General features: G+C 34.1%; 1 protein-coding gene across 2 annotated transcripts in view; it reads right to left on the reverse strand.

Moving 5' to 3' along the window:
* Window positions 1–267: 267 nt before the first annotated feature.
* The window catches only part of SGPP1 (sphingosine-1-phosphate phosphatase 1), a 43,012-nt gene continuing 29,392 nt past the window's right edge, over window positions 268–13,887 (reverse strand). Inside the window, exons 2-3 of one of the 2 annotated variants that reach the window (XM_072629428.1) lie at window positions 10,408–10,497; window positions 268–2,615 (exon numbers count right to left, since the gene is read on the reverse strand). In XM_072629428.1, the coding sequence (XP_072485529.1) occupies window positions 2,064–2,615; window positions 10,408–10,497 (642 nt within the window). In that variant the 3' untranslated portion in view covers window positions 268–2,063. The remainder of the gene's footprint in view (window positions 2,616–10,407; window positions 10,498–13,887) is intronic. The other variant, XM_072629429.1, reaches the window with a different exon arrangement.

Consider the following 13,887-nt stretch of genomic DNA (forward strand, 5'->3'; position numbering starts at 1 on the left):
ACCAGCCTGGCCCACAGCAAGTGTCATATAAATGCTAATTAACTAAATGACAAACTTAGTTTCCTTATCAATAACAAGAGTTGGCCTAGATCACCAGAGGTTTCTTCTAGGTAGAGAACTAACGTCTGATGATGACAAAAACTAATCCTTTAATCTTGAATGAGTTATATATGAACTGTTTAGGGAAAAAACCTTTTTGAAGGAAAATTCTAACCATCTACTCAAGATATCTACTGAATATTACAGAAACAAATCTGTAGAAGGAAGAAAATCTTAAATTTGGTTTTTATTTTTAGATATATTTAGCAAAGGATAGAAAAATAAAACACAATGAATATGTTCAAGCTAATATTGTTTTAAATTGGATATAAATGCATAGCATAGTACAGAACTGAATTGTGGAAAATATTCCCCTGAATTCATTTTTCTGAACTCCAATTTGGAAAAGTAAAGTTACTTTCTCATCTTTAAAAGAATGGATTTCAATCAGTGCCTATAAATTTTACTGCTTAAATTGTAGGTAACATATTGAATTTAGGCCAGTTGCCATAAACCCAAGTTCTCAGTTAGAAAACTATAACCATTAGCTGTTATTTATCAGAACAAAAACATTTTTCCAGCTATTCCTGGGACTGCAGTGCAGATACTGCAATGAAATCACTGGTATCTTATCCTGATGTTTACGTAGTAATTTTCTCATATATGAAATTTAGTCCTAGGAAAAAGTCAGCCTAATTTCAAAGGAGATTAAACCTCGAAGTATAAAAAACAAACACAACAAACGGCAGCCTAATAATACTGTATTCACATTCCATAAAGAGGAAAAAATAAAATGAAAAATCATAGGATCCGGAGGTACTGGTAACTACCTTCTTTTAACATTTTTTCTGTCTTAAGTTACTAGTCAATGGTTAAATCAGAAAAATTAACAGTTAGCTATAGGCCTTTGGAAAAAACTTAAAATGTTATAAATGCATGCTCAGTTCCATTGCCTCAGTCTAGATTTCAATTATATTTCTTCCTGCTAGAAATACTAACCTGCAATACAGTCAAGACAATGTGCAGAAAAATAATCTTCTTCCTATAACTTATAATGCAACAACCAAATAACCCTATAGAATACACAATCCATTAGCTGTTAAGTCACTGAGAAAGTTTAGTTCATTCTGTTTATTAACATACAAGCTATAGTATAAAGTAGTTTACTTCTAAACTTCTCAGAATTTTCTCAACATAAGTTTAAAAAATATTTTCCTAATTATGTGTCATTGGAGATAAATTATCAGTCCCATTTTTTTATATCACAGTATACATGGCATTTCTTAATTCAGCAACAGAAAGGCACAATTAATAAGCAGTAAAATACAGTACCTGAATCATTATAGAGACATCTAGGATGAATGCAAACCAAAGTATTTTACACTGTACACAGAACTAAAAGAAACAAAACCCAAACATTTTTGAATGAAAAAGTTAATTTTACTTCAAATTTGGTCCATTAAATGCCTCCTTTCTAGATCAACAAGTATAGCATGAAAGGTAGTAAGAAGAGGCAATAAACTGATAAGTGGTTTGCATACTAATTTTGTTTTCATTAACTATATAATTAAATTAGGAAATGGCTCACATTCTAGATAAAGGAAATTTTTTTCTCAGGTTATCACAACATACCTGGGTTAAATCCAAATCCAAAGGCATAACTGAAAGTATATTATTTATGTTTATTTATACAGCCCCATAGTTTAAGACTCACATATAATATATATTAGGTACATAAACGTGTTATGTACCTAATATATTTTATATGTAGATTCATAACTCGAATTATACAACAGCAATAAACACTCCAAAACATCCTACTTAAGGGATATCCATAACTTTCTCTGTGTTGATGTTGCTCAGCCTTCTCCAAAACAATATCCAGATGCAGTGGTAAGAAGCATTGTCTGTTTCACATTCACTTAAATATTTATTTAAGTAAAATTCCTGCAAAAGCATTGATCTGACTTTTGCCTCAGAATCATTCTCACATACTGCCATCCTTTCTCTTAAGTGATAGGCCATCAAGAAAGGCCAATAAAGAAAAATAAGCAAGGAACCAGAAAGGTGATAGAGAAGCCAACCATTCCATAGGTTATATACCGGTAAGTAAGTTCAACTTCCATGTACTGTCTTGCTTTTCGAACATCATCACTTTTTATGCCAAACACTTTACAGGCCAATGGGATGGTGATCTTTTTCATTACAATTCTCATTAGCATCAAAAATACCATTCCTATTAGAATCCGTAACATGACTTTCCCAAAATGAGTCACAGTGATGGAGGGAATGGTTAAAGGTAATGTATCAAGAGGAGGTTCTGACGTTAAGCCAATGTGGTAAGCAACATGAGATCCACATGCAATTCCTGCACCACTGCCCAGGATCTCAGCTGTATCTCCTCGTGATGTACTCCAAGTGTCAAGGGTGAAGGAAAAGATCCCCAGGGCTAAATGCAAACTGATGATAATTAGTGGAGAATATTTATAAATTTGGTTGAAGTTATCAATCAGCTCCACATATGGATAGAAGACAGCTAAGATAAAAATAGCATACAGGAATCCAGCAATAATGTCCTGAAGATAGAAAGAAAAAATAGTTTTAGTCAGGTGTAATTTTGCTCTTTTAAAGATAACACTTTCTAAAATTCAGAAAACTGAAGGACTATTAACTTTAAGAAAACAATAAAGTGAACAAAACAAAATCTACACAATGAGTATGAAGAAGAATAAGTAAAAGATAAAAATATTCTGCCATTTTTATAATTAAACAAAGCTTAACAGACACAATCTCAAATAAATGAAATTATGTCTAAAATTTAGGATAAGTTGTCATAATAAAAGTCATAGGTATATGAATTGTTAAAGGATTTCAAAGAAAATTGCATTTTCATGTTTCTAATATAAAAGTATGAGCACAGTAAAATCAAATAACCAAATAGTTTTTTACTGTTATGGGGGGGGGGGGAGAGGGAGATACTGTTTAGCAAACATCTCCATAAAACTTCAACTGATATTAGTCCAGATAATGCAGTAACAAAAGAGGAATTGAATCTTTGAGCTATGGATTGCCTGGAGGAGGAATCTGGCTCTTTTTTTGTCAGACCTGTTCTGAGGTTTGGATCAGCTATGATTGTGGACAGCCTTAATCTCACTAAAAAGTGTTAAAAGTTAGAGGTGAGAGAAAGAGGGAATAATTATCATAGTTATTCATCATCTTATATTAGAGTGATGGCTTCTGACATAATTTTTTTCTCAAAAATATATCAATTTCCTTTTCTTAAACATCACTATCAATTCCCAGTGATCCTTCTCTGCACCCCCCCAAGAATTCCCCCCTCATATAGCTGAGTAAAACAAGTCAAGGCTTATCATTCCCCAAATGATAAATGTTTAAGGAATATGAACTATAGTTTTTTGAGGAAGAAATTCAAACTATCAATAGCCATAAGAAAAAAATGCTTTAAATCAATAATAATTGGGGAAATGAAAATTAAAACAATTCTGAGATTCTACTTCCTACCTTTCATTTAGTGAACACTTATAAAATGCCTACTATGTGCCAGGTGCTGTGCTGAGATCTGAGGACACAAGAAGAAGCAAAAGAAAGTCCCTGCCTTCAAGAAACTTGCTATGAGATTGGCAAAGGTGACCAAAAAAAAGAGAAAAATAACAAATGCTGGTAGGGCTGTGGGAGAATAGATACAACAATGTACTGCTGGTGGAGCTATGAACTTGTCTGGCTATTCTGGAAAGCAATTTGGAAACAGGTCCAAAAAGCTGCTGAAGTATGACCTAGCAATACCACCATTAAGACTACTGTACACCCAAAAGCTGGAGGTAGCTAGGTGTTTCAGTAGATAGAGCACTGGGCCTGGAGTCAGGAAGACCTGAGCTCAAATGTGGTCTCAGACACTTTCTAGCTGTATGACCTTGGGCAAAGCACTGAACCACTGTTTGCCATAATCCACTGGAGAAGGAAATGGCAAATCACTACCTTATCTTTGCCAAGAAAACCCTATGGATAGCCCTAGCATGCTAGGGTGTTCGGGGTCACAAAGAGTTGGACAGAAGTGGACAATAACAACATTTATTTAAGTAAAAGAAACAACAAATGTGATGAATACAGAGAAATATGTAAAAATTTACATGAACATGGTAGAGAGACAAGAAAACGACCTACAAAATAATGACAACGTAAATGGAAAGAACCACAAAATAATCAAAGATCAACATTCAGAAATTGTAAAAACAAAATAAACTGAAGACATTTTCAGGGTCTAAGAAAGTATCTTGACATCTAATAGGCACCAAAATTTTTGATCAATTAAAGGAATTTCCATGGTTAACACATCAAGAAATGGAACAGTAGAAATGAATGAAAATAGCAAGTTATCAGACAATTTTTAAAAAGCTGCTTCTTTAAAAATACTTTTAAAAAGTGAAAAATTATGAAAAATTCAGATGCTTCTATCCATAAATTGCCTGAGTTTTATATGATTAAATTCCAGAGTTAAAGATCCCACTGTTATAATTGCAAACACTCATAACAGTTTAATCTTACAAAGTGCTTTACCTACATTATCTCATTTGTTAGTAATGATAACTCTGTAAGGAAAGTAGAGCAAATATTAAGAGGACTAGTAGTCAACATTATCCAATTAAATTTATTTTGTGGATGAGAAAACTGAGGCTCAAAGAAATAAAGCTCACCTGTCCTAAGGTTCACAGCTGGTACTTGTCACACCTGCAGTTTGGAGCTTCTAAGTTCAATGGTCTGGTTTCCACTATACCATGTTCTCTATCTGTTCTGTTTCAAGGCAAAACTTTACCTGCCTGCTTCAGGGGTCTGAGAAAGAAATACTGGTAACATGGGGCTCTAACTATATTCTTAAACCTCAGACTTCAAAGACTAAAAACAAACAGACAGAAACAAAAACTCTAAAGTTTACTCTTTCACAAACCCACGTGTGACTCCTTTGTTTACCACTGTGTCCTCTGCTACCCACTATATGATTTTCTATGGAAGAAAAAAAGCCACAGAGACAGGAAAAATGTGTCTGAATATTTGGTTATAACAACAGAAAGCTGTTAATTACTTTTTCTTTTCACCTTTAATCATGTTTTAGATTTTAAAAATATATACAGTGCTGAAATATTTAGTGACCTAATTTTTATACTGAGAGATACTGTGTGATTGTGCTCTCAAAATCAGGAAAACCTGGGAGAATGTCCTGACTGACACATTTCACTTTGTGACCCTGGCTGGCTCAGTTACCCAGCAATCAACTCAGAACACCAAGAGTTCTAAGCACTGCTCTTAAGGTTCTAAAGCACAGAGCAGCCACACAACTGCATCAAGAGGGAATATTTCCTTACTTAAATTTTATATAGCAAATATTCAATACCTAGTTCAGGGGTGGGGAACCTCCAGCTTCAAGGCCACATGTGGCCTTCTAGGTCCTTGGGTGCAGCCTTTTGACTGAGTTCACGTTTATAGAATAAATTCTTTTATTAAGGGGATTTGTTCTGTGAAGTTTGGATTCAATTGAACTAGGTCCTAGTTCATTCTTCACATATTAGCTATCCTTAGGATTTATACTTCCATGAAACTACACATAAAATATATGAAGCTTAACATAAATGAAGTTAACCTATATTAAGAATTTTAAAAAACTAAATGCCTCCCTTAGGAAATATGTATTTCCTCTAAGGTTTGTTTCACATTGCCATAGTAAAATAAAAAAAATTGGACTTATTGATATGTCTTAAAAATTTTTTAAACCACTGAACTTTTACCCTTAGAAACTTTCAAAACTGAAAGCTACAGTCAGCTAAATCAATGTGTACCTTTACAACTGTATTTTTAATATGACCAAAAAAAATCCCTTATTTCTTTTCCTTACTTTATTTTTTATGGTTCCATGAGAAATTTTTACAATGAAATGCTATATTCAGTATGCTACAAAAGCACTTTACATAAAAATATGTATTTTTGGAGGCTATATTGGTTAAACTATTTAATCATTTAAGACAATGTCCTAGCCTGTGAGAGCAAAGTAAACTTTGATAAAACTGGCCTAGAACCAAGGAACAATCAAGATTGTATGATGAATATGAAGGACTCTGTATTTAATCCAGTAAAAAGTCCATCTGACACCAAAAACTGGCATTAAAGTATAAGTTAATAATAAAAAACTCCCTATTTTAGTTAAATTTAATAATATTTCTACAAATAACCTAACAACTAAATTTATGTTAAAAAAATTTTTTCAAAAGCGAAATATATTGTATATAGTTAAATATTGTGGAAAACTTTTAAGCTCTAAAACTTATCAGAGAGGGTCACAGGATGAATGAGCTGGAAAACTTCAGAAATCATTTGTCCAAACCATAAATCATGAACCTTCTGTATGATTTCTCTGACAAATTATTCATCCAGCCTCTGCTCAAATACCTTCAGAACACATAAAATTTATGGTATAATATTGTTTCCCAAAATATCATATCAGATCTCCAGAAGATTCATAGAATGTTAGGGCAGGGAAGGACTGAAGAATTATCTTATTTTACAGATAAGGGAACTGAAGCTCAGTAAGATTAATATATTACTTTTTTCTGTCTCTAGGAATGAAATTTCTGATAATAAAGTACATTGTTAGAAGATAGCTCCTTTACTAAGAGGTACTACCACAGCTTGACAATTCCAATATCCATGCTATTTTCCTAAAACATTTTCCCTATTGTATAACTATATAAAAACTTTTAATATGCTGTAGTTGTAGCCTGATGTAAAATACATTAACATTCAGTGTTAATGTCACAAATGCAGAAGTACAAGATGATTCTTTAGAGATGACTCGATTCAAATAATTTTAAAATAAGGTTTGACTTTTTTTTTAGGAAATTAAAGTTTGAAAGCTTACTTAATTATATGTTGTTTCCCTTCAAAAAAATGTCCTTAAGGACAAGGATTTCTTCATTTTTGTCTTTGCATTTTCAGTGAGCAGCAGTACCACTTAGAGCTCAGTAAATACTTGTTGATTATATTTTAATAAAAAATAGAGCACAAAGTAAATGCTGCATAAAGTTGCCATTGTGGAATTTAGAGCAGACTGTTCCACTCCTTCACCACTGAGCTCAGATGACTGCTCTAAAAAGTCGCAGTCATTCATTAATAAATTATAGAGAAACCCCTACTTGCTCTTCTGAGCTAATTTTAGAGTAAACATTGAAGAGAGTAAAAAAAATACGTATCAAAGAAACTGGCTTGAATTAGGAAAGATGTTAAAATTTAAAGTGTTACCAACTTAGGAAAATTTATCATTTGTGGTTCTGTCACGTACCATAATATAAATAAAAGGGCTTATCAGTAATAACTCAAATATCCAGTTATAAAAGTGGTAAGATACAGAACCTTAGTGACTTTGCATAGTCAAGTATGCACAAACTATTATTCTTAGTATTTTCAACTTGTCCTTGATTTAAGCTTTTTAAAGTCAAGAAAATAAAGGACATGTTCCATCGGTGATTACACACAAAGGCCCAAAGAAACAGTAGCTCTGACTGATAGGCTGTTCTGCAGAACTGACCTTGAACAGTCAAAGGGAGAAGATGGTCAAAACCATGGGTGATGCTATCATACATCTGCTTTATTCATGCACCTTTTTCAACTTGTTCAAAGACTCAAGATCATTGAAAACAGACAAAATAGAAAATAAGATCTTGGATCATAGGATCAGAAATGTATTATTACTTCACTAGATAATGTACACACAAAGCATAATCTTAGGGAACTATATCAATGTCCACGTATATTTCCTTCCTATTAGTTGCTGACCATGTCTGGATCTCAGTTTTGCCACTTGTAAACTGGGGATGAGATTCACATGACCTACTTCACACAGTTGTGAGGAAACCACTTCATAAATTCTAAAAGTGTAAACCTCAATGGGCCATATAAAAATTATTATAATTACTATGTTTTGATTCAAAATTTAATTTTTAATTTAAAGAACACAAACTCTTTGAGGATAGAGATCATTTAATTTTCATATTCCCAGTGTCCAGAATAGGACCTACCACATAATAGGTGCTTAACAAATATCTCTTAAATTTAAATATTACAACTACTCAATCAACAAACATTTATTAAACATCTACTATATGCCAAGCACCAAGCTAGTGCCTGGGAAGCAAAAACAAAAATCAAGCAGTCCCTACTTTTATAGATTTTATAATCTAAGTCAGGGAGACATATACATAGATAGGTAGGTGAAAAATATATACAAAACAGAAGGTAATTTGGAGGGAAGGCACTAGCAGCTAGGGGAATCAGGAAAGGCTTCATGTAGAAAGTAGCATTTGAGCTGAGGCTTGAAGGAACTAAGTAATTCTAAGAGGCAGAGTTAAAAATGAGTACATTTCACAGGCCTGGAAAACAGTCAGTGCCAAGGCACAGAGATAGATATACCTGAAGGTAAGTAATGTGTTATAAGACTTTAAAGGTAAGCTGAGACAAGTTGTAAAGGGCTTTAAAAACTAAACAGAAGCATTTCTGTTTATGGCTTAAAGTAACAGGTAACCACTTGAGTTTATCAAGTTGAGAAGTGACATGGTCAGAGCTGTATGTTAGGAAAATCACTTTGGCAATTATGTGGAAGTTGGATTGGTGGGGAGAAATTGTACTTAAAAGTGGCAGTTACTCTTGAGAAAATGTAAGTTTCAAAGCCAGATTTCTCATTACTCTATATCTAATGAGAATGTTCTAAAAATAACTGTCAAATCATGAAGTTAAAAAGAAAAGGACTCTATCATTCATTTAATCCTAACTGCTACTTCAAAGAAATGTCTAAAACACTACCTACCTACCTAATCAATTAAAAAAATCTTAAAACTTTCTATAGTTGATCTTCTAGAAATCCATTATATGCAAACTTTTCTAATTTTCAGAAAAAAACTAAAATAAGGCACACAGGGTATCCAGAATATACATTCACCAGCTGAAAAATATATACATGATAAAATTATTCTGATCATAAACTTAGGGGAGATGAAACAGGAAGAAAAAGTATACCTGAAATACAATGGCAATTTATAGGATTTATAAATAACTTTAGTTAAAAAAATAAAACTGTCATTAAAGTAGGGTTTAATGCCTTCTAGATATCCCTAAGTGATAGTAAATGCTACCTAGGAATAAGGAATTTGAATGAGAATTAGTGATTGAAAGGGATATTTTTATGGGAAAAAAAGTATTAGAAAATATTTTTTAAAAAGAACAGTATTAGATTGTTAAAGCAAAGAAACACTGTGGCAAATAAAATGCCAAAGATAATATATTTAAGAATACTAGAACTCTTTGAAACACAATCTCTTCATCTGCAAAATGAGGGAACTGAACTAAATCTAAAGTCCCTTTCATGCCTAATGGTTTATGATTCTAAGTACAGTCATAAAGCCTGAACCCTTCCTGGGATTACTGCTGCACAAGCTGAAAAGCACGTACTCACTAAATCACCTGAGGCTCTGTCCGACTGACAGATAACATGCAATTGCAACATCCCATAAAAGCTCTCATTTATTAGAGAAAGTCCTGAGCTATTATTGCCAATTAGCAGCACCTGAAGTGAGATTTTAAAACGTATCATGATACTTTGAGCTCACTGTTTCGGCTAATCACTGAAGTCAGGACTTCCCTTACATTGCGATGGTCAGTTGACAGGACCAGGATGAGGCCTGAATAAAAAAGAGAATTAAAATCTGGAAGACTTATTGGGACATCTGTGGGGGTGGGAAATGTGAAAATCTTTTCTTCATTTACAGGCATTACCCTTCCCCAACTGATTATTGGCTGATTGTTACTAACAAATACTTGAGAGTCCATAACATATACAAAGCTAAAGTTTTTATCTCTGAGATAAATGAGACAAGGCAGATACACAAGTATCAAAAAAGTGTTTTTTCTTCTGTTCCTATTTTTCCTTTTCACTTTAAACTTTCATTCAGTTGCTTTAACCTACAAAAAAATTTGGATACCCAAGGATATGTTCCCATTAGATTTATTTTAAAATTAAGTAAGTCAAATTTTCTTTAAAACTTTGGCAAGGCTAAAGTATAACTAGTGATTGACTTCAAAGATACTTCCATCCCTGATTCAGAAGCCTATTTAGTGAAAGAAAAAGGTTTTAAATTACTGTATATAAATCTTGGCAAGTTTCTTTATACATTGATATTTTTGGAAAATAAAATTAGAAGAATTACAAATTATTTTCCCATTTAGATTTCATATAAGTTTATCATCATAATAAAATTACTCGTTAACTTCACAAGACATAAGAAGAGGTATGAAGGGCAACATTTTTCTTACCAGAATGGAGTGCATTCCCAAGTAAATTCTACTTAAACAAACCAGAGAACACCAGCAGGTGGCAATAACCAGTCCATACATAAGAGGATACTAAAGAGGAAAAAAAAGAAAAAAGATTTATATTTGAACTGAGCTTAATATAATAAATGTTCTGGTATTCTAAGATGTAAATTAACTAGAAACCAACTCCTTTTTAACATTTGTTCCTAGGAAGGGCTCCAGAACATACTGGCTCATCAGATCTAGGAGAGGACAGGGAAAAAAAAACTAGACACAATAACAAGACTGAACTTCCAGAGAATCTTGTAGGGATATGACATAAAAATGGCTCTGTTCCTTGGTACTCATGGCATCTTTGATTTCCCAGGTCTGAATTTTTACTTATTAACAAGTCTACATGTCCATCTCACTCAGCCTTTAGATCCCTGTGCTCTCCAGATAATCTTGCCTGGCTTCTCAGCTTATACTTTCTCCTCTTTTAACATAGATGCTTTCTTCTGGGTTCCAGGCACAGATGGACCCTCCTTCTACCTCTGGGATTTGCCTAATCACAAGCCCTCTATGATGCTTCAGGTGGGATATGATGTAAGTAAACCACATATTATCCATGATTACTTGCACAACATAAGAATCATAAAAAAAAAAAATCCTTAAAGACATGGAGGTGTATTGTTGTCTTGTCCTTCATTTTTGAAGAGGACCATGACATCAGAGAAAGGATGACATGATTTACACTTGACTTTGTTTTGAGTGAAGGAGGGGTTGTATGGAGAGACTGACTAGAGCAGTCCTTGTTCAATGTGATGAGTTTCCCAATCAATCTGATGAAATTAACTTGTTGACTGAATTTGTATGACTATGTCTGAGAGAAAGTATCATCTCCTTCAGCTATAGGAAATCTGGGTCTTCAAAAAAATCCTGTTAATTTGAATTGAGAAGTTACTAAGAACTGTGTATCTTATAGACAATGGGGAAGACAAGAAGAGGACAACTGCTGCAGCCTCCCCAATTTGTAAAGCACTTTACAAATATTTTCTCATTTGATCATCACAACAATACTGGAAGGCAGATGCTAATTTTACCCCTATTTTACAGATGCAGAAACTGAGGCAGAGGCTAAATGACTTGCCCAGGGTCACAAAGCTAATAAGTTTCTGAGCCCTGATTTGAACTCAGGTCTTCCTGATTCCAGGTTCAAAACTTTTGCAACTCTGTCACTTAAGGTGAAAGACAGCTGTTGCAAATTGTCTCCCTCATGGACCACCATGCCTCAAAGCACCAAAATTTGGTTTTCTGGAACACCAACTATTTAGCAGAAATGGCCGGGGGTATTTTCTCTGGCTATCCCCTATGCCTTGAATGTTCTCTTTCCTCAACTTCACTTATTGACTTCCCTGGCTTCCTATAAGACCCAATATCTCTTTCCCAACTCTCTTTAATTCTAGGACCTTCCCTTTTAATCATTTCTTTATGCTGTATGTAGTTTATTTGTATATATTTGCTTACATATTATACCCCCCATTAGACTGTTAGCTTTTTAAGGACACAGACGTTCTTTTACCTGTTTTTTTTTTTGTTTTTTTTATCCCCAGTACCTAGCACAATGCCTGGTACATAAAAGAAGCTTAGGAAATGTTGATTAATTGGTTGATGTCAGAGGGATGTCCCAAAAGCACCCCCAAATTCAATTCCTTTCTTGGGGGAACTCATAGGTTGAGTACCATATATGTTTTCCATATATCTATATGTTCTTGGGTTCCTGTAGGTCTTCTGCATTTTATGCTTTTTCTGCAGGATAAAATAAACATTATGCCATACCCAATATCTTTGTTGTACATTGGTTGTCTGTATTGAAGCTAGAGGTCTCTTATATACACATTTGAATAAAACTAGAAACACACACATGTATATACCTATACATATGTATATGTATACATACATATGTGCACACACGAGCGTGTGTGTGTGTGTGTGTGTGTGTGTGTGTGTATCCTGAGCAAACCTCCAGTGAATTCAGTAGCTCTTTATGAAGACTTTACAGAAAGACATGGATAAGAATTTAAACAGGGTATAAGGGAATGAATGGATTATGAGATACACCTGTGGGAAATGGAGCTATTCCATGAAATCATTAAACAACTTATTTGTATACATGTTTATAAATACACTCTAATTGCTCTCCAAAGGTAAGTTAGGCTCTAAGAAACCTTACCATATGAAAGAGTCTATGCAGTCCAGTGGATGAAAACTTGAGGCAACAGGGACTGTTTAATAAAAAACTAACTATGTGATTTTAGACAAATGACTGTTTATTTGCCTCCACAGGGGTCAGTAGTACAGTGGATATTACAGAACTTGGAGTCAGGAAGACCTGAGTTCAAATCCTGCATTAGGCACTGTATATAAGGAGGATTTTGTTATCTTTTTAGAGTTTACTTTCTCAGGATCCATGGCCATGGCAATGTCTAGTTTCCAGGTGTTAATAATAGTTCCAAGGATAGTAATTCCTAGAATCACAGTGACAGACAGTCCTACTGAGACTGCACAGTGAGATAAAGGGATGACAAGTAATATTTACTACACTTGTACTAAATAACAATATTGCTAAAGTTAAACTGTGAGGCCATTGCTGGCAAGATGCCTTCTTTGTCTGTTGCCCTATAAAGCTAGTGGGCACTGGTCAGTGAGAGGGGACTAAAATAGGGGAAACCACAGGGAATCCATACAGCAATATGACAGTGTAATATTGTATGTGCCTCAAGCAGCCCCCATTGAGGCTTGAGGGGATTTAGGAGAGCACACAAACTGTACCTGTCTCAATTGACCCCATCAAGATGTAGGGGTAGTTGCTCCCCCTTCTCACCCACCCCAGCAAGAGGGGGTGATTAGGGAATGCTGTAGGAGTTGGTGTTCCCATTATCAGCAACTCCCTCTTGAAAGAATAGACCAGAATAAAATAAGATTTAACTCCTCTGAATCTGTCTGCCTGTCTGACTGGATCAAGAGTGAATATGTTAGAGGCTGGAGTCTGAAAACTCCAGTGCCTCCTGTGTGTTATCTATGAAATAGGTACATACTAGGTGTGCAACCCTGGGCAAAGTCATTTAACCTCTGACTGCCTCAGTTTCCTCACCTGTGAAACAGAGTTGTTGTGAGGATCAAATGAGTCAACATATAAAATGTATTTTGCAAACCCTAAAGTGCTACATATTATTATTTTAGCTATTCATATTATTACCTACCTGACAGAATTAAGATAAAGCATAATAGTTAAGATAAAACATAATAATACATGTAAGATATTTTGTTAAATATTATTACCAGATGAGAGATAGCTCCAATAAGTTTTTCATTCATGAAGGGACTTTTGATACTTGAAAGATTTGAAATGATCTATAATAAATGACCTTATACAGCTCTTTGTCTGCTATCCTAGTCCAGGGCAGTTAAACTAGAAATGAAATGGACAGGGAGCATTTT

Source organism: Notamacropus eugenii, chromosome 1 (assembly GCF_028372415.1).
Source record: "Notamacropus eugenii isolate mMacEug1 chromosome 1, mMacEug1.pri_v2, whole genome shotgun sequence".
NCBI classification, from domain to species: Eukaryota; Metazoa; Chordata; class Mammalia; order Diprotodontia; family Macropodidae; genus Notamacropus; species Notamacropus eugenii.